This window comes from Hesperophylax consimilis, unplaced genomic scaffold, assembly GCF_061612785.1.
Source record: "Hesperophylax consimilis isolate HC1 unplaced genomic scaffold, BYU_Hcon_1.0 scaffold_39, whole genome shotgun sequence".
NCBI lineage: Eukaryota > Metazoa > Arthropoda > Insecta > Trichoptera > Limnephilidae > Hesperophylax > Hesperophylax consimilis.
In genome coordinates, this window is record NW_028301269.1 from 858,118 (window position 1) to 880,591 (window position 22,474).

General features: G+C 36.9%; 1 protein-coding gene across 1 annotated transcript in view; it reads right to left on the reverse strand.

Moving 5' to 3' along the window:
• LOC149409007 (uncharacterized) overlaps positions 1-22,474 on the reverse strand; it is a 71,062-nt gene that overhangs the window by 38,395 nt on the left and 10,193 nt on the right. The window contains exons 2-10 of the mRNA XM_089650246.1: positions 12,791-12,952; positions 10,878-10,999; positions 8,277-8,456; positions 7,701-7,866; positions 7,353-7,480; positions 7,234-7,312; positions 6,923-7,144; positions 5,824-5,918; positions 507-636 (exon numbers count right to left, since the gene is read on the reverse strand). Of these exons, the coding sequence (XP_089506372.1) occupies positions 507-636; positions 5,824-5,918; positions 6,923-7,144; positions 7,234-7,312; positions 7,353-7,480; positions 7,701-7,866; positions 8,277-8,456; positions 10,878-10,999; positions 12,791-12,952 (1,284 nt within the window). The remainder of the gene's footprint in view (positions 1-506; positions 637-5,823; positions 5,919-6,922; positions 7,145-7,233; positions 7,313-7,352; positions 7,481-7,700; positions 7,867-8,276; positions 8,457-10,877; positions 11,000-12,790; positions 12,953-22,474) is intronic.

Below are 22,474 nucleotides of genomic sequence, written 5' to 3' on the forward strand. Positions count from 1 at the left end.
CACTCGGGATGGGCAAATGGAGTACGTATGTATCTGTGTGTGTCTTCCAGAGCGAATTCCTGGAACCACTGACCCCACTGTTGCTGGGGCAGCGGTACCTTAAATTGTTGCATTTGTAACTTCTTCTTCTTTATAAGCTTCCAGCCTCCAGCGTCCAGCTTTGCAAATAGTCGCCCCTCAAATATAATCAGATTTTTCGATTTATGGCGGATCTTTTACGTATGGAGCCTGAATTTCTCGTCAAATCGCCAGCCCATCTCATCTGCGAGCGACCTCTGCTTCTCTTTCATAACCACGGACGCCACTCGATGAAACTGAGATTCCAGCAGTCATCTGTCACATGCCCAGCATAGCTTCACTAGAGGAGGGAGATGGTGATGATAATGTTGGCCAGCTTGGACTTGCTTTTGTGACACGATACATAATAATATGATGGAGGCAATAAGTCATCTCAAGTGTGTGCATTATTATTAGAGCCAGAATGAATACAGAGCAATGCAACTTACAGTCGTTGGCCTTTGAACCAGTCTTCCGCTGGCTGACAGTAGAACGGGGCAGAGGCGGGCAGGTCTCCACTAACTTCACAGACTCCACAGACTCCACACAGCAGATCTTTGGACTAGAGGGCGAGCAGAGCTGAGAAAAGGGACACTTGTATTATAACGTACACAGTCGGTTTATCAGGACAGACGGTTATTTGCGCCAAAACTCAACAGTAGAACAAAAAACAAATTAAAATACTAATAATACTTTTACTACACTTTGTGGCGTTATTTTAAATTATTGACAAATAAATAAAAGTTTTATCAAAATATTAAAGCAATGGTTTCTTCGTAAGGATAAAGGTAAGATAAGAGGGCGTGGCTTTCAAGTTGAACGGTTGTTCAACGCCCAAGCATCCAACCAGCGAACCGCCAACCAAGTTGGATCGCCTGCAGCGTATTGAGCGGTTGGACCAACTCCGTCTGCCTGGGGAACCGTCGTGCTTTGTTGTTTGTGACCGAACATTTAAAGATTCCTGAAGACTTGGTTGTGGGATACTACAAGCAAGATGTTCTAAGAGCTAAGCTTTTGGGATCCTTGTGGAGCACTTCAAATGTATTGAAAAGGATGCAACCATTGAAAAAGCTAATTTATTGTTATTTTAGTAGCATCACGTGAATGATTATTTTTTCATTCCATGAGCCATTTTTATATCTATGAAGGTGATCTATATTTAAAAAAAATATACCAAGACGTATCCAAAAGAATGTTTTCGTAAGGCAATAGTGTTAATTCACAATTCACATGTGGCTATTTAATTACTAATGTATTAACATTATTTAAAACTTTTAAAGGATCGCATAAAGGTTCGTCTTGCATGAACCTCTTCACGATTAGGTGGCATAGCACTGTCTTGCATGAACCTCTTCAATAAAATAGTAGAAAGAAATGGTTTGTTGTTTACCCTGTAGGTTTGTTGTTTACCCTGTAGGTTTGTTATTTACCCTCTAGGTTTGTTGTTTGTCCTCTAGGTGTGTTGTTTACCCTGTAGGTTTGTTGTTTACCCTCTAGGTTTGTTGTTTGTCCTCTAGGTGTGTTGTTTACCCCGTAGGTTTGTTGTTTACCCTGTAGGTTTGTTGTTTATCTTTTAGGTGTGTTTTTTATCCTGTAGGTTTGTTGTTTACCCTGTATGTTTGTTATTCACCCTCTAGGTTTGTTGTTTGTCCTCTAGGTGTGTTGTTTACCCTGTAGGTTTGTTGTTTACCCTGTAGGTTTCTTGTTTACAATCTAGGTGTGTTGTTTACCCTGTGAGTTTGTTGTTTACCCTGTAGGTTTGTTGTTTACCCTGTAGGTTTGTTGTTTACCCTGTAGGCTAGCAACTTTCAAAAGGGGCTCCCACTCGCCCCGTCACGGCTTAAGACGGCCTTATTAATAACCACGAGTAACGCCGGATACACGTCACTTGTGTGTAAATATGTCTTGTTTATTCTTTCTAGTTCCTTATGCCTGCCCTGTGGTTGTAAGTTTGGGTTATTTTAATAATTTCCTAACCTTCAAACAAAAAGTTTTTCTTACAGTCAGTAATTAAGTTGAAACCATGTGCTATCTATAATTTTTTGGGTAATAAGCGTGAAGCGGAAGTCGACAAGTTTATCGATGAGAGAGAGCAAACCTGCAAGAATAACACTGCAAATGTACTGAGAGAAATGAACGAGTGTTACTACTTACTTCAAGAATAATTGTTGTCATGTATATTTTGTTCAGACCCAACGACCTACTCATGTACTCAGAAATCGTGTTGACAAAATTATTTGCTCGGTATATCAGTAAATCGACCTGGTTATAACAGTCAACTATTATATGAAGATAAGCCTGTACTAAAATATTGTTTTGTAATTGTTCATTATAGCCGTGAACTCGCTATAGCCGTGAACTTGCTAAAGCCGTGAACTCGCTATAGCCGTGAACTCGCTATAGCCTTGAACTCGCTATAGCCGTGAACTCGCTATAGCCGTGATTGTTATTATCAAGTTCGACAGTATTTAAAATTTCTCTGTAGATACATTTTTTGTTCACAAGTACAGCTCAAATTTTGGACATTTATGAAAGCCAAAAGGAACCGATTCCAAAAATAGCCGATCTCTTGGAAAAATAATATCGGGAGATCTAGTGGCAGTCACCGGGTGAAAAGCCGTGACAGAAATATCAGCGTACATGAAATAATATCGGGAGATCCAGTGGCAGTCACCGGGTGAAAAGCCGTGACAGGAATATCAGCGTACATGAAATAATATCGGGAGATCGTGGCAGTCACCGGGTGAAAAGCCGTGATAGGAATATCAGCGTACATGTACATGAAATAATATCGGGAGATCGTGGCAGTCACCGGATGAAAAGCCGTGACAGTAATATCAGCGTACATGAAATAATATCGGGAGATCGTGGCAGTCACCGGGTGAAAAGCCGTGACAGGAATATCAGCGTACATGAAATAATATCGGGAGATCCAGTGGCAGTCACCGGGTGAAAAGCCGTGACAGTAATATCAGCGTACATGAAATAATATCGGGAGATCGTGGCAGTCACCGAATGAAAAGCCGTGACAGTAATATCAGCGTACATGAAATAATATCGGGAGATCGTGGCAGTCACCGGATGAAAAGCCGTGACAGTAATATCAGCGTACATGAAATAATATCGGGAGATCGTGGCAGTCACCGGATGAAAAGCCGTGACAGTAATATCAGCGTACATGAAATAATATCGGGAGATCGTGGCAGTCACCGGATGAAAAGCCGTGACAGTAATATCAGCGTACATGAAATAATATCGGGAGATCCAGTGGCAGTCACCGGGTGAAAAGCCGTGACAGTAATATCAGCGTACATGAAATAATATCGGGAGATCGTGGCAGTCACCGGATGAAAAGCCGTGACAGTAATATCAGCGTACATGAAATAATATCGGGAGATCGTGGCAGTCACCGGATGAAAAGCCGTGACAGTAATATCAGCGTACATGAAATAATATCGGGAGATCGTGGCAGTCACCGGGTGAAAAGCCGTGACAGGAATATCAGCGTACATGAAATAATATCGAGAGATCCAGTGGCAGTCACCGGGTGAAAAGCCGTGACAGGAATATCAGCGTTTTTGGCGCTATTATACTTACCTTTATAGCAGCCAATTAATGTGTATAGTGTAGGTTGTGATAAAGTAAAAAGATGTAGTTGATAATTTAAGTTTAATGAAAACACGTTACACTATAACACGAAATTAATATCAGAAGGATTTAGTAGGAATCAAGAAATGTCGACTGCCAAGGTAGACCGGAGAAACAGGAATGTTGGTCGGTAACGAATTAGTAGCGAGCTCTGCTATTCGGGTTGCCATTCCCAAATCAGTGTTTCTGTATGCAAAAATATCATTTAGGTTGGTTGACAGTTCTTGACTCCACACGTTCAAGAAGTTTTTTCTATTCAAATTTTATCTCCTAGATTTTGGTATTCTTCGGTTAATTCTGAAAAAGAGTTGAAGTCCCGAGACGCAAGAAGGTTGATATACGTAGGTAATAATGCCCTCATACATAATTGTAATAGTTCAGAGGTAGGTAATTTAGAATCAAGCATGTTGTTATGCTTCTGCATTCTCAACGTAAATTCGAAAGCAGACATACCGGCAGGTTGTTTCATAGAAAAAAGTTGTGACTTTAATTCTATCTGTCTATTATTTGTTTCGAATTGTTTTAGTACTCAATTACTGTCAAACTTGTTGTGAAATCAGATATGAGCGCATCAGCAGAATGCTGCCTGCTCATTACATAATAATAATAAGTAATGTAGATAATTCAATCCAAGTTAACTCGGGAGTATAAATGGACCTAAACCATAATAAGGCCAAACCCTCTAAAATATCAGGAAAACATCTTACTAAATCAACATGACTGACATTCCTAGTTCTGCATTTTTTTTTAAATTTCCATCAAATTTAATCTTCCGATCATTAATAGTACTTGAGGATGAAGATGAGGAAGGATGTGATTCGTTATAAATAACTTTTGTATATTTTATGTAATTTGTCCCAAATTCGCTGTCATTGTCTGGGTTAACATTCCCCTCGTGATGCTCTATAACTTGTGAAATCTTAATGTTTTTGCTATGCCTTCTGGCTTGAGTCCGCATTTCATCCAATGTACTGTCCGGTGTTATATTCCTGGATAGAAGGTCCGAAGACAATTCACCCTTCGATTTACCATTGATGTTGTCTATTACGGTCGACATTTTGTAATGTTTACTTATTAAACCCCAAGTATTGAATATACAATGATAATAAATTAGCGAATTACGAAAGCTATGAATATATTGCCCTCCCGCGGGGCAATTATTTAATAGATGCACTTATAAGCACTGTATAGTATTGATTGCATAACAAAATTTTAGAAACTTTCAAAGTGTAATATTATTATGACAGTTGTCAAAATCACGATGTTTGTTTACGCTTGACATTCCCGCCTGTCAAGTTGACACATAGTATTCGTGTTGCCCGTAAACTGAAATAAAATTGCCCGTAAAATAAAAATAATGCGTACAACCGTTATTAATATGTTGGTTGCACTGATGGCACTCGCACTGTTTACATGTTTGCACCTAATGACATTTATAGGGAGAACATTTATAGGTCCTAACTCATTTTCTAACACGATCGAATTGATAACTTGACAATATCGAATCTATTAGCTCAACTTCCTACAATTGTATACCGATATTCCTAGCACGGTTGCGCTATCGATAGCCAAACCGATATTGACACGAAATAAATAAGAAATAGCAACACTAGCGGACCTGTTCATGAATTGGCATTACTAATCTGAGAATTAATTGAGGTCTTTAGTCATAACTGACAACTTTCGTTTCTCCAATCAGGAACGGAATCAATTGATCGTGTCTTAGATGAATCAATTAAGGATTGTGTATACTTTCAATTCTAAGGGTGCGTATAAGTACGGCGAAGTTTGCGCAAGCCGAAACACGAATTACGCCGCATTTTCGATAGCTTCGTTTATTTCCCGTAATTCGTGGATCGGCTGCTTATAAGCTGCCTGAGAGCTTCGGTAGTTCACCTCCATTGATTAATAAGTCAGTTATTTTGCGTAAAGAACGAAATTATACAATATTTTTTGTATAATGACAGGTTATCTGACACCTTGGAGGCCAGCTGGAATCAGTGCCAACGCAAATATCACTAACTGACCACAGACGACGGAATTTGTCAATATCGTATTGATATCGGGTTTTATCAGCCATCCTCGTATTATATTCCCGGGTAATACATATTATTATACCTGCGGTAGAATTCCATTTGCTGCCTGTTCTTTGGCTCTCGGGCAGTCAGAGTAAATCTTGCAAACACCGACGGACTCCTTTAGTCTGCAACCTTCTGCAAGAACCAAAACATACAACTGTTATTCAGGGATAGGGAAATAATTGAATTATCACTCCAAACTCAACAACCGATTAGTGAAAATCTTCAATCATAGTGTTAACACAAATCATGACAACCAAAGGGAAATGGAAGCCGTAATTATCCGGAATTGTAACCACTCAACCACGGAGGCCGTCAAACAGCGACGGCAGCTTCATTTGTCTGCTCACCAGAAGAAGATGCAATGTGACAACTAAGGCAACTAGTCACTTTACTTTATATGAGATAATATTATAGGGAGGTACAGATGTTTCCAAGTTGCTACGCTAGCTTGAGCCATGTTGTGGCAACAAGTCACTTTACTTTACATTAGATAATATTAATTAAACCAACTTAATTTGTGTTACATATGTATAGTATACAATTTTATATTACAAAATGATTTTAGACGTTAACAATAAAAATAAAACTTTAAACAGTTGAAAATCACATAAATAAAATAAATAAATAATGGAATTGAAGGCACACCAACCGAAAAAAAAACCTTTATTTTTATCTGTTTCTCCAATGCATCTGTACAAATGAGATCCTATCAAAACTGTGGTTCCAACAATTTAAAAAAATTTTCATAAAAAATATTGACATATTTCAATGAGAATTGGAAATTATTCCGTTTCTTTAGATATTTATAAAATTCACCTACTTGACTACCCATATTGTACTTTCCGAGGCCACAGAAGTGGGAATTTATATCTCATGTATTTTGCTTGTCCCTCTCTAAATAAATATTCTCTTTTCTACTTTTTTAAATCTTATGTGTGGATTCTATGTTAATTCCAAATCAACAATGTACCAAGAAGGAGTTAGCCCAACACGGCATAAAAACTTAAAATCATAAATGTGCCATGACTTTCTATTTAGAGCCGCCTCCCAAAGTCTTCCAACGCTGTAACTTGTTAAATGTTATAATAAGAAGGTCGCGATCTAATAATGGGTTAGTTGTGTGAAGTTAGATTTACCTTGCGGTTGAAGGTCCTCCATATTACTGGACAGCCATACACGGTGCTTAAATACACTGGTATAAAGGGCGAGCACGTTAATCCGGCAAGCATTATCCAGATTGTAAGAAGTCGGCGCATTGCTCAAAACTGCACCCAGGTACCAGCGCGGGGGATCTTCAGGTGTGTTCTGCAGCGGGAACACCAGTCCGCCCCCGCTGTCTCCCGGGCACGTGGCTGATCCTGGAATGGAATTACATTGTGATCAAAGTGTAGGTCAGACAGGGATTCTTGAGATCGTAAGAAGTCGTCTCAGAACTGTACCCAGGTACCAGCGCGGGGGATCTTCAGGTGTTTTCTGCAGCGGGAACACCAGTCCGCCCCCGCTGTCTCCCGGGCACGTGGCTGATCCTGGAATGGAATTACATGGTGATCAAAGTGTAGGTCAGACAGGGATTCTTGAGATCGTAAGAAGTCGTCTCAGAACTGTACCCAGGTACCAGCGCGGGGGATCTTCAGGTGTGTTCTGCAGCGGGAACACCAGTCCGCCCCCGCTGTCTCCCGGGCACGTGGCTGATCCTGGAATGGAATTACATGGTGATCAAAGTGTAGGTCAGACAGGGATTCTTGAGATCGTAAGAAGTCGTCTCAGAACTGTACCCAGGTACCAGCGCGGGGGATCTTCAGGTGTGTTCTGCAGTAGTAACACCAGCTCGCACCGGCTGATCCTGGAATTGTATTCAGTAATAAAGTATCGGTTAGACAGGGATTATAGATGTTACTGAAGCGCGTTACTTACCGTTAGTGAGTCCCGCACATATCTTGTCTGTCGTGATGTATCTAGAATATGAGAAGGATGTGTTGGTAAGCTGCTTCGTGCACTCTAGATCCCCCACCACAGGGACCTTCAGGAAGTTGAGGCTGTCGGACAACTGACCCGTTTCCGTCAGCCCCCAGCCCGCCACCTGCAGGGACAATTACTATCATTCACTTCTTTCGTTCTTAAATAATGGGTAAACAGGTTAATTAATTACGTGCAATAATATTTAAAAATACATAATATTAAGGAATTCTGCAATGGACTATCATTGGACCAATTGTATTGGTAATTTACGTACCTACATAAAGAAATATATGACATCCAGAATGCGAAAAAGGTTAACTTTTACAGTGTGTCAAATACCTTTTTATGTTAGTTTAAAAGTTAAATAAATACAAAATCATCTTTGTGTTGAACGTATTTTAAGTAAAATGCTGAAAACCATTCACTTGTTCTGAATGCGATAATAATTAAAGCTGGTGGACATTAAAATCAGTCCTCTCTTCAGAATGCATAGTTCTAGTTATGCGAAAATTCCAGTTGTAGATTTATTACCTTCCCCACACTGCCTGGGCTAGTCTGCGTATTGTGCAGTTCTCTGTCTACCAGATTCAAGCAGACTGCACGCACTACGCTGGAGAAGGTGAAACCCTTCTGGAGATGCACGAGGGCGATGTCATCCTGAAGGTTTCGGCCATATCCTCCGTACCGCTCCGCCAAACGAACAACAAGCACCTAAAAAAATTGATATGTTTTTATATTGATAATGGATAAAAAAAAATCATTGTGAAACACAAATCAATTTTGAACAGAAACTGGCTGAAACGCTGTTTAAATTCTGTTGAATATTGAGTGACGCACAATATTTAATAGTATTTAGAATAATTGAAAAATTGAAAATGATCTACTTCTCCCTGGTGCAATCTGCAATCACTTATGACATAATAGGATGGGGTGGTGCACTTGATACATTTATTAAGCCTCTACAAATAATTCAAAAACACATAATTAAAGTCATATATTACAAAAATAAAACATTCTCGAACGACCTATTATACAAGGAATCTAAATTATTTAACATTCGTAAATTATTTATATTACAAACTATGAAATATTTTTTTAAAAACAAAAATAATTTAAAAATAAATGAAAACAGAATGAGCAAAAGAACAAATAATATATTTTACACCCCCCAAACCAATACTAAATTAATGCAGACACAAAGCAGTTTCATTGTCCTCGTACATTTAACCTTCTACCACTACAAACTCAAATGATAAATAAAAAGATAGAATATATTAAAGAGGTAAAATTATGGCTGATTGACGCAGATATTGAAACGCTTTTATATAAATTTATTGATCCTTTCTACAACTCACTTGCTGAAAATTTATAAACTATTGTACATAATGTTTTCTCTTTACTTTTTATAATAACTATAAACAAAGAAAAACTTTTTCTACTAATGTAAATTATACTTTAGGTACTTGAAATATAGTATCGTTTTATATTACCCACACTCAGGCAGTGCCTTAGTGGGTTTTAATTTCTTGTGTATACTATTTGGTATTATATATTATGTTATTATATACTATCTATTAATATGTATAATATGTGTAAAGAAATGAAAATAAATAAAGTAAAAAAAAAAAACAAAAAAAAAAAAAAGTAAGTAGATTCACATATCTCTGTTCATCAATTTCAACATCTAAATTAAAATTAGTTGCTTCCACTAAAACCATGAATATGTCCAAGCTGGTTGAATAAAAAAATAACGTTCAAATCACTCAAAATTTTTTTCAATCATAAAAGGTGTTAATTTCGTTAAATCATCAAAATTCTCTATGTCCCATCGGTTCTATGGGATGAGAGTTAAGTTTCGTATTGAATTTCAAAATGCTTCTGAGGTATTTTTAATATATGTAGAATACTTTATACTTTATAGTTCTATTGCAAACTGTTTACTCATTTCTCAAATTGTTTCTCGGATCTCAATTAATTGATAATGGCGGACAACCTCCAGCTCCAACAAGCGTCCAGATTTATTTCTCACTTTTGAAGTTGTAAAAACAAATACTTTTTTAGAAACCAGATAACATTGTCTTTCAGATATTTGCGTGTGAAATAAACATTGATCTTTCTTAATAATAACATTTTAATATCAAACATTAAAATGTTGATAAAAAACAAACAGATTTGTTTTTATTGGAATTTAATTTTGAAAGAATTCCATATTAAGGCGATGCCATACGTAGTAATGCAAAATCATGTGTTTTTGGTTTGAAAATTTGGTCGCCTAGAACTGTTTCAGATGCTTTAATTAAATACTGCGAGTAGAATACATCTTGACCTTTGAAATAATCGGGTATTTTTTTATATAAGTCTATTTATAAGCCCAGAAAAAAACAATGTATAGGCATATGAAAACTGTTTTAAAGTTCAAAATCTCCTACTTACGAACCTATTTTCGGTTACGATTTTATTGTATAATGTGGAAAATGAAGTTATTTATAAAAAGATTGGAAATAAATTAAATATTTATGACTGAACATCCACAAAACAAAACACAGGGCACTTTTTGGCCATGTTTTTTTCTTGCATAAATCAAAACAGGCGGATGGTGTTAAACGGGAATTTAAACCTTATCGCCATCTACGTAAGGGTTTTTATTGATAGGGGCTCAATTTAAAATATTACACGAGGTAGTGCATCGCCTTAAGAAAACACATTCCTTTTGTGTAGGGACTTTTAAGATTTAATCTTTTCTTTAATGTTATTTTATCTTTAACCTAGATTTAATTTTACTATAACTAAGAAGAATATTAATTTCTCTTTTACGACGACTAACAAAAAATAACAAATACTTTTTAAATGCCTGTTCAGATCTGATCTACAGAGGCTCTATGGAATATGATGCTTGTGGCTAGTAATGTCCTTCAGAGGCTCTATAGAATATGATGCTTGTGGCTAGTAATGTCCTTGAGAGGGTCTATGGAATATGATGCTTGTGGCTAGTAATGTCCTTCAGAGGCTCTATGGAATATGATGCTTGTGGCTAGTAATGTCCTTCAGAGGCTTGCAGGGTTAAACTGATTCTTCATAAATAAGGAAAAAAAACATTTGTTATTTATGAAAGTGTGTGTTTTAGTAACCAACCCTCTTTTGCTGTTTGCCTGGCCTTCGTACAGTCCATGAAGAAGAGAGACTCCCTGCAACCACCCGATAATTACTCACATTAACCCGATGGTTATAAGTTTCATAAGAAAAGCAGTGAGCAGCTGAAAACCAAAAAGAATAAACAAGCTTTTAAGGTTCCTACATTTTCATTTATTTATGTGACACAAATTTGTGGGGAACCCAAAATAATCTCTGTTTTAGAGGATTTAATATTTAGAATGAACTACCCACAGATGTTAAAGAAGCTAAAAGCCTTGCTGCTTTTCGTAGGTTATCCTTAAATACTGTAAAGAGTAAGTTTTAGATGAAGGGTAAAGTGTACTTAATGTCATAGAAATAAGTTATTAAAAGGTTGATACTAAATATAAAAATGTAATTTTTTTATAATTAATTAAAAAAACATGTCTATACCGTATATAACATATGTATTAATAGCTCAGAAGGAAGGACTACACAATTGTTCCGCCTGCCAAGACAACTATATTGGATCAGTTTGTGGGATAATTCAGAGAGCTCTGGCAGACCATTCGCTAATCTGTTCCTGATGAGTTTCCAAGACTGACTACCAACTAGGGTTGCCAGCTCCCGTTTTATGAATTAGAGGATTTGATACGATTAAATAAAGGACATAGGATGAAAATAAAGGACATCAATATATTTTTTTAATAAAATGCTGTTATGGTATCAGTAGTTACATTTTTTATATTTCTATTTTTGAGACCGATAATTCGTGGTGGAATTCCATTATAATATATTATAATAAAACAAATAAAAAACTTTATTCCACTTAATTTTATTTTGACCGTAACCGGTTTCAGCTCGTCAAAGCCATCTTCAGACTGGTACACAAAATTCTTAGTCTACGGTTTATATACACAACATATGGGGGAGAGGGGAGAGGGGTAGTTAAAACCCTATAAACTACCCCTCTCCCCTCTCCCCCATATGTTGTGTATATAAACCGTAGACTAAGAATTTTGTGTACCAGTCTGAAGATGGCTTTGACGAGCTGAAACCGGTTACGGTCAAAATAAAATTAAGTGGAATAAAGTTTTTTATTTGTTTTATTATAATATAGTAGTTACATTTATTAATAAAAAACAATATGCACAATGTTAATCGAAGCCAAGTAAGTAGTGCGACCTTAATTAGTCATTTTGCATTTAAAGTAATAAATAAAGTTAAAACTTGGTATTACTTTTGGCTGCTCTAAGAGCTTCTTCGTTTTCTATAATGAAATTGTTTGCATTTCATGTTGAAGTTCGACTTTATTTGTAGTTCTGCTTTTACAGTATCAATATTTATCTTATTTCGGTTTTTGGTCCACGTATCGTACACAAGGAAAAAATCCTTTCGGCTTGGGCATTAGAAACGGGGATGAAAAATACGTATTGTATTATTTTTAGCAGATTCTTGTTTTCATCCGTAGATTTGAGAATCTGAATCCAAATTTCAAGAACATTTTCACACTTCTTATCGTCTATAATTTTCGTCCTCTTCATACAATGCATCAAGGTTAATATTAGGTATCTGTAGTTTTGATACCATGATGACAAAGTATTGTCCTCTATTGAAGATTTTAAATCAGAGGACAAGATCAATTTTTGGGTCTGAAATAGAGGACGTCCTTTAAAATAAAGGACGTCTGGCAACCCTACTGCCAACGCTACTGTCGGTAACTATTGTTTCTATGTTGAAATTTCTTTTTAAATCTATGGTTAGTTTACCTCTTAGAAGAGAGATTCAATAGGAAAATCCCCTTTATAATTTCTACCACCCACAGGTGATCTTTACAGCTGCCTGCAACGATTCGTAACTTGTACAATCATTTGTTAAACTAGGCATCATGTAAATATATATTTAAAAATAAAATAGATTGTCTAAAAACTCACCGCTGATCACTAGCCTGCTCCGCACTAGAGTGCCACCACATATCTGGATGAAGTTTTCTCCTATCTTTTGGAATATGGCCACCTGCCAAGGAAACTCATTTGCTCTCACCCTCTGTCCCCCCCTTATCATTGCAGTCGCGTGTGTATCCTCCAACCCGCAATCTGGAAACATAAATACGTCATCTTCAATCATAGCCTTTCACGTAGGACGCGCGCACCGATACTAGTACATCGACATCTTCACTACAGTATCACAATCCAATGCACATTGCGATAAACACAAACCATTATCTGTTGACTGGATAAAATCAGCAGTAGGTATGGTCATTAGGCAAGACAAAAGACCAGTAGCAAATACTTAGATTAGATATGCACGAATTAAAAAAGTATTATTTGCAATAGTATGTGGATGTCATAAATTTAATTAATATTTATATTCTCAAACCGATCATAAACCATTTACATTATTTAAAAATTCGTTATATGACATACCCAGCCAGATTACATGGTCTCACATTCCCTTCAAGATGTGCCCAGGAGATTGGTGAAGTCATCAATTCGGCGATGGATGGCTTCATACAATCGACTACTAAAGAAACTGGTGTGGGCTCAAAGCCGTGGTTCAGTCGACAATGCTCCGAAGCAGTTCGACGAAAAAACGCGGCTTACCGAGCCTACAACACATCTCGAACGCCCGAAAGCAGATCAGCATACAACAAATCGGCAAAGGAATGCAAGAGAATCATCAATAGGTCAAAATTCGAACACGACCTGCAGATCAGCAAAAAGCTGGCTGCCTGCCCGCATGGCAGCAGAGCATTCTGGTCGCTTGCGGGCTCAATAGGTCGAAATTTTTGCAAACCCAGTTTGCCACCTCTTACCAGACCTGACGGCTCACTAGCAAACACCGCCACCGAAAAGGCAAACCTTTTAGGGAAAATGTTTGCGGAAAACTCGACCCTCGACGACGGGGGTGCTGTTCCGCCGTTGGTTCCTCACTGCGGCTTCTATATGAAAAAGCTGAGGATCCGGCATCGGGATGTACTCCACGTCATACGGGGGCTCGATGTTAACAAAGCTAGTGGACCTGATGGAATACCTGCCCTGGTATTGCAGAGGTGTGCTGCGGAAATAGTTCCAGTTTTGACAAAGCTCTTCAAAATGTCCCTGAAGTGTGGCACTGTGCCCTCTGGTTGGAAAAAAGCGGTAATTCACCCTATCCCCAAGAAAGGTGACCGCTCCAACCCGGCCAACTACCGCCCCATAGCGATCACATCAGTTCTGTCCAAAGTGATGGAACGTGTGATCAACGACAAACTGCTCACATACCTCGAGAAGAACAAAATTATCAACGACCGTCAATACGGATTCCGGCGGAACCGCTCGTGCGGTGATCTTCTCGCGTATGTGACGCATGTTTGGGGGCGGTGCCTGGAACGTCACGGTGAGACCCAAACGGTCGCACTAGACATATCCAAGGCCTTTGACCGGGTCTGGCACCGAGGACTTGTCAACAAATTGCATTCTTACGGACTTCCCGCATCCCTGTGTACGTGGATTGCTGACTTTTTAAGGGATAGGTCGATTCAGGCGGTTGCTGACGGTTTCACCTCTTCCTCGCACTCCATAAATGCTGGCTTCCCACAGGGATCGGTTCTGTCTCCGACTTTGTTTTTGTTGCACATCAATGACCTTTTGACATGTGCACCGATTCATTGTTACGCGGATGACAGTACAGTTCATGATAGCTTTTTGTTTGACAAGCCCCCAAAGGGCACACAAACTCCAACGGCTCGGAGGGCTTTGAAGCAGAGAATGGACGGTTATCTCGAGAGTATTTCCTCCTGGGGTAAAAATAATCTCGTCGAATTTAATGTTTCAAAGACCCAATCCTGTCTGATTACGTCTAAAAGGGATCCAAATGATAATCTAGTCTCCTTCAACGGAAGCAATCTTCCGAACAGGCCTTCCATTGATATGCTTGGTGTAACTATAAGTGACCAGCTCAGGTACGGGGGCTCCATCGAAGCTAGAGTAAAGTTGGCCTCTCAGAAGCTGGGCGTACTGTACAGGGCCCGCAGATACTTTAATAGTACACAACTGCTCACCCTGTACAAATCGCAAGTGCGCCCTACTGTCGAATTTGGCAGCCATCTCTGGTCTGGAGCCCCAAAATACCTGAAAAAAACCCTTGACTCTGTGCAGAAACGGGCGGTCCGTTTGATAGATTCCACAATCTTAACAAACGGACTGCAATCTTTAGAGCACAGGCGTCAGGTAGGTATGCTGTCCTTGTTCTATCGGTATTACAATGGAAGATGCTCTGAGGAATTAGCGTCATTGATCCCTTCGGCACCGGTGCGTAGTCGGGATACACGCCAAACGCGCGCCCAACATTTGTACACAGTTGACACTTGTCACATGAGAACGGGTCGCTTCTACGATTCGTTCTTAAGTTCAACAGCTCGGCTGTGGAACGAACTGTCGGCCTCTGTGTTTCCTCCCTCCTACAACATGGGACTCTTCAAGACCCATGTTCACTCCTTCCTCTCCACAAAAAGACCCTCCACACAGCATCCCCAAAGATGACATAGGCCCTGAGGGAAATTATTTTCTTCAGGGCCTCCTGTGTGGAGTAAATATATAAAAAAAAAAAAAAAAAAAGACAATAATATCTATAGATCGCAGAATGCAGACACACTGTCAAGGTAAGCACTGTCAACGTTAACTTTTGAAAACGATATTAATTTACATGTAAACACTAGAATCATCCTTATGGCAGTAACACCACACTAATTAGAAGAAATTAAAAAAAATAACTATGGACGACTCAGCTAAATTTAAAAATTACTGTATTACAGGTTGGTCTATATCTAAAAATCAAATAAATTCTTTAGATAAACAGTACTGGAACATGGAATCAGATATAAATGTGTGCAAAGATTTAATTTTTAACGATCAAATTAAATGTCAGTATTTATTTGGGTACATAATGATTTTAGAAACGTAAAACGCAATGAACTGGTGTTAATTTTGTTAAAATATGATGTAAATATAACAATTTCGTGATATATTTATATAAAATAACATACCGGGTGGTCCTTTGAGAGATTTTATTTTTAATTTGGTCATGAATTGGATGAACAGCATTTTTCGTGAATGGAAATCGTGATTTGAAATTAATACCGCCCAATACTTCCAAAACATTAACGCGAGCTCTTAGAAGTCGCGGTGTTCTCGTTCCTGCCGCCCTCTCGTGTGCTTCTGCATCTTCAATTGCTTCAATTATTTCAAAATCCTCAATAAACACTGAACTCGGAAACAAATTGGACCGCTTCACAGGCTAATAGTGTTTATACTGATTGCCTTTTCTAATGCATAGACGCAATGTAGGCATGCTGTGTCTGTTCTACAGGTATTTCAATGGAGCCTGCTCCAATGAACTAGCAGCATTGATTCCTGATGCACCGGTGCACGTGCGCGAAACTCGACGGACACGAACTGAACACCCGTTCACGGTTGACGTTGGCTTCATGAGAACGAGCCGTTTTTACGACTCGTTTTTGTGTAAGTCGGCTAGTATGTGGAACGAGCTACCGGCATCTGTTTTTCCTCCCTCCTATAATCCGAGCCTCTTCAAGGCCCGCATTAACAAATCCCTTACCACAGCCCCTACCTTACTCCGCCTCACAACGCCGCCCAACCGGGTGGTGACATAGTTCCCCTGTCTGTGCACTCCAAAGGCAGGGACACTCTTGTGAGGTGTCACATAAAAAAAAAAATTAAAAAAAATACGGTAGAAAGTGAGTACCTCAAGTACCCTATAAGGCTGGGTTTACAGTTGTAAGTAAAATTTAGGACTTTCGCAAATTTTTGATAAGTTACTCACAGGAGTGCTTACATATGCATCCAACTTATCGTAAATAATGCTCACGGAAGTTGTTTACAAGTTTAATTTACGAACTTCTCACAGAAACCGCTACACCAGTAATTCTATGTTTGGTAAGATGGCTTCCTGACAACAACGCGTTGCCGCCGACTTTGACAACTGTCAGTTAGTAATATTCAGAGATGTGCAAAATGGGTACCCAAAACCATTAGAAATGCAAAATGGAAATGGGTCAAAACATTTCCATTTGAAAATGCAAAATGGTTTTTAGAAATGCATTTCAAATGCAAAATGCAAAATACCTATTTTCAAAATGAATTGAAAATGCAAAATGGTTTCTCAGGTCAAACAATCAAAATGAATAGAATTTTTAAACAATTTTGTCATTTAAAAATGGACATCAATGTAGAACAAACATATTACATGATGGTAAATCCAAAAATACCACGACTACAGATTATGAAACCACAAAAGATTTGCGCGGGACTAATGTTGCCAAAGTAAAAACATAGAAACTGCTATCTAACATTTAATATTACAGCGTCATGGCCCTATGTTCAGTATTTGAATCAGTATTTTTTGTAATGGTATCACTCAATTGCCAGGGCTCCTACCAGGGAGCAACTTGACAAATGTAAATTATCTCTCATAGCGAGGTTGAGGACCGACTGATATTTGGGGCTTATGAAAAAAAGATGAGTGGAGAAAGTAGGAAGAATGTGGCAAAAAAGCATTTAAAATGGAAAATGCATTGAGAAAAGCATTTAAAATGCAAAATGCAAAATAGTTTTTAGAAAAGCATTTAAAATGCAAAATGGAAAATACCCATTTTACATTTTGCATTTCCATTTGAAATAAAGCACATCTCTGGTAATATTTGATGACAGCGATTTGTTTATTTACGGTTAGATCATGGATCCCCATATAATACAATACCCATTTCCGCACACAACGGATTGCCGCTGCGATAATATGCACAATATAGTCAAACAAAATTAGGGATTGGCTTCAAAAAAGAAGTACTGATGGGACTTTCGTTCGTTTAACGGCAGAATTAAGAATTGAGGATCAACAACAATTCTTTAATTTTATCCAACTGACTTCTAATACATATTGGAAAGGATTGGACCGCTAATTAAAAATAATGATACTCGTTTTCGGAATGCTATTTCACCAGCTGAAAAATTAATGAGATTCCTGAGGCGTATGTGTGTAACACCATGTACGATCGTGTGAGAAATGCGGAGATCCGCAAAGAGTACAAGGCTGATGTAAGCGTAACGAGTAAGATCAAGAAAGGGACGCTTAGATGGTTTGGGCATGTAGAGCGAATGAGCGAAGAAAGGAGTGTAAGAAGAATATACGATGCAAATGTGAATGGTAGCAGAAGTCGGGGACGCCCGAGGAAGACACGGAACGACCAAGTGTACCAGATACTTGAGTCGGGCCATGTCAAGAGTCAGAATAATAGAAGAGTATGTATGAATGTGAATGAGGCAAGAAGTATGTGCCAAGACCGAGTTGTTTGGCGGTCCGTCCTCTCAGCCTAGCCCTGCGGGGAAACGGCGTGATGGTTAGTTAGTTAGTTAAAAAATTTAATGGTGACTTCGATTTTTGGCGTCAGGTAATATTTTCTATGTATTCTTATATTGCATTTTTGAATGAATTCATTGGAGATATTAATTTGTTGTGAAGTGTTGATAGCTGATCCATCAGTTTGTGAAGTCGAATATTAGAATCATTATCACACATTTACACAGGCATTTGTTAAACATGACATTGTGTTTGATAAATAATGTTGTCTCCATGGTGATATGTATTGCTATGTTGGCATTCCTGATGCGTCACGTGGGAGATAATAACCAATGAGCGGAGTGTCAATAAACGTCATAGGTCTGAGTCAACAGTCTTTTATTCTTTAATAATCCCCGATATAACATTGGCGACGAGTTAAATTAAAAACAAGTAATATTAATCATTTCAACATGTCTAAGAGTACTTTACCTGTGCCGCAATACGAGTCGAGTTGTGAAACTTTCGGAATGTTCTTAGAACGTGTTCAAATTTATTTAAAATTAATTCATATTACGGACAAAGAGAAAATTGGATATCTTTGTATGATTATTGGTGCGGAGAAATATAAATTTTTAAAAGAAACAGTTCATCCGAAAAATATTGAAGAGTTAACTTGTAACGAGATTGTAACAGCTCTTCAAAATAATGAGGAAAAAAAAAGTTATATCGGGGATTATTAAAAAATAAAAGACTGTTGACTCAGACCTATTACACATTGGTTATTATCTCCCACGTGACGCATCAGGACTGCCAACATAGCAATACATATCATCCTTTCCTACTTTCATTTTTTTAAATTTTTTTTTTTTCAAACAATTTACAATGACCAAAAAAAACTCAAACAAAATCACTATGACTAAATCTGACAGGGGGTTTCACCAATCTGCCAGCCCTAGTCATTATATCAGTTTTCCCTACTAGTGCTGGGTAAAAGATCACTAACACTTTAATTTTCTTGACTTCCCAAGTCATACCATTTATCGGGATTTTCATAATTTGATTTAAACTTTGTACAACTTTTTTTATTTGGTTAACGTGGAACTTTTTTCCTTTCCTCCGATTAAATGAATTAAATACACCCATGCACTTAATTTTACCTTAATAGTTCCCTGAACCCTTTTCATAGGACCTTTCAGACGCCTTAAGTATACCAATACATTATCATTTTCCTCATACTGTTTCAATGCATTTTTTCTTGATTGCTTACTTTTATTTACATTATTTTCTTATGAAAAAATATGAAGAGGTGTACGTGGCTCATACGAACATATTTTAGCCATAGGAGACAAACCCGTCACAGAAGTAGGGATAAGTATACAAACAATCTATTAGACGTTGAGCTGGTGACAAACCCGTCACAGAAGTAGGGATAAGTATACAAACAATCTATTAGACGTTGAGCTGGTGACAAAAATTAATAATTTTTTGAAAACATAAATTTAATTAAAATCTTTTTGAATGTTTGAACAGATCGTTCTGCTAATCCATTTGACTCGGGATTATACGATGGAGAAAATAATAATTTAATAGATTTTTCTATACAAAAAATAGAAAATTCTTTACATGAAAATGGAGGACCGTTATCACAAACAATAGTTTTCGGAAACGCAAATCTGGAAAAAACTTCACTTAATTTTGATAACAAATCCGAATATTTAGGACGGGTTGTTTCGGAGAATCTGAACAATTCATCAAATTTCAACGTTAATTTTCAAGTTCTGCGAAAGATTTTTTTAAGTTCTGTTTTTATTTCAGTTTTGTTAAGCAACTAGCCTACAATGATATAAAAACAGAACTTGAATAAGTCTTTCACAGAACTTGATAATGAACGTTGAAATTTGATGAATTGTTCAGATTCTCCGAAACAACCCGTCCTTAGTATTTTTCATATAAAAACATTCTATCCACTTTGAATCTGAATCGCAAACTAATAAGTATTTGGAACCTTTTAAGTCAGTGATTGTGACAATAACACACAACTCAACGAAATAAACAACACAGTGTAAATTAGGGTAAACATGACGCACACAAATAACCACCAATTTATGGAATCATGCAAGACGGCAATTCAAGACCTGTTGGAGGCAGTACAAGATCCAACAAAAAAATTTACCAAGGATCAACAAAACTTAATTACTTTAAAAGTGAATACAATATTGGCACTGATGGGTCACGTCGCCATTGAAATGACTGAAAACAATGTCAAACTTGAGTCGTATGACCAATCAGTAGATAAAAAACGATACTTAAATCGAAAAAACGAATTTTCCCTAATGCTTACCCCGAATCAAAATAATAAAGAAACAAATGAAAAACTCCAAAAACGAATCCAAGAAAAAATTAAAAACGGAAAATTAAGGATTAATATTGACAGCATTAAAAAAATTTCTCAAAACAGATTAATCATAAAATGCTTTAAGAAAGAGGACGCACTGATGCTGCAAAAAGAAATCTCCAAAGAATTACAGGATGTAGAAGCAAAAGAACTTATGAAAAAAAACCTACACTTATATTCAAAGGCATCTTCAATGACTACAACACTGAAGATTTTACTGATGACCTATTTGAACAAAACGAATATCTTAAAGTTTTTACACACACTACAGATATCAAATCACTCATAAATGTTGTTAAAAATAAATACAACGACACGATGAACTTCATTGTAGAGGTAGACAAGGACATCCGAAGAACTATAATACAAAAAGAAAAAATAAATATCGAAAAACAAAGAATTTACGCCGAAGATGCAAACCCGCTGGTACAATGTTTCCATTGCTTACGCTTTGGACACACATCAAGTAGATGCCTTGGGAAAGAAAAGGACGCAGCTAGCTGCAGCTATTGTGGAGGCCCTCACACACATACGGCTTGTATTAATATAAGCCAAGCACCCAAATGTCTGAACTGTGAACAACATAACCTAAAAAATAAACTGACATCACTGACTTTCCATCAAATCACCGAGCAAATGACAAGATTAATTGTAAGTTTTATAAAAAAATGCTTGAAATTGCACACCAAAAAATCGATTATTGAAAATCGTAATGTTTTAATGTTTTCTTCATCAGGATGTCATAACATTGACATTTCTAACAAATCCATATTCTTGAAGTTTATTTTGTAGTAGTATTTTGCACATAACTCTACAGCAGTATTCTCTCGTATTATTATTGAAACATATCTCTTTTTATATATTCTACTTACACGCCGATATTATTCAAATTTGTTTTGTATTACTCAATACTAGGTTGTACATAGCTTCTCGGGAAATAGTATCAAATAATACTAAACCCAACAACCATAATATTAAAATATACGAGGATTATACTATTATTACAAACAGTTCGATATTTTTCTTTATAAGATGCACAAAATTAAAATCTATTTTTCAATTTATTTTTTACAAGCCTACAATATTCAAGTATATTTTGTACATCATTATTATTTTGTACATTATTGATAGATGCTATATTTCAACTTCCAACCATTATACTGAATGTTACGAGTATAATATAATATAATATTATATTTTTAAATGGCTTTCAACTATATTGAAAATGATACTGATGTAGAATTTACCCGTGTAAGCAATTTAGAATGTTGGATTCACGCACAAAATATTAATAAATGCAATACTAACCTAACCTGTGTCCAAATAAATATAAGATCACTAAACAAGTATTGGGATATTCTTCATGCCTATTTGAAAAACTGTTTGAAAGACATAGATGTAATTATGCTTTGCGAAACTGCAATTAACGAGGAACTTATTAAATTATATGATATTCCAGGATATAAATCGTATTATTATTGCAGAAAAAATAAACAAGGAGGTGGAATATTGCTGTATATAAGGGAACATTTACATTTTAAACAAAAAATAGTTGAAACCATTCACTTTGAAAATGTGTTTGGAATATTGACATTACCTAATAAATGTAATTTTTATATTTTAGCAATTTATAGACCACCTAACCTCAATAAAAAGGGATTCTTAAATGAAATTTCTTATTTTTTTTGCAATAATGTAAACTTTAATGATAATATAATATTTTTTGGGGATATTAATCTTAACATACTAAATCAAAGTGATTCAAATATAATAGCTTATGAAAATATACTTACCAGTAATTACTTAACAAAATGTATTAATGATACGACTAGAGAAGCAATCGTTGCTGGTCAAATAACCAAATCCTGTATTGACCACATATATG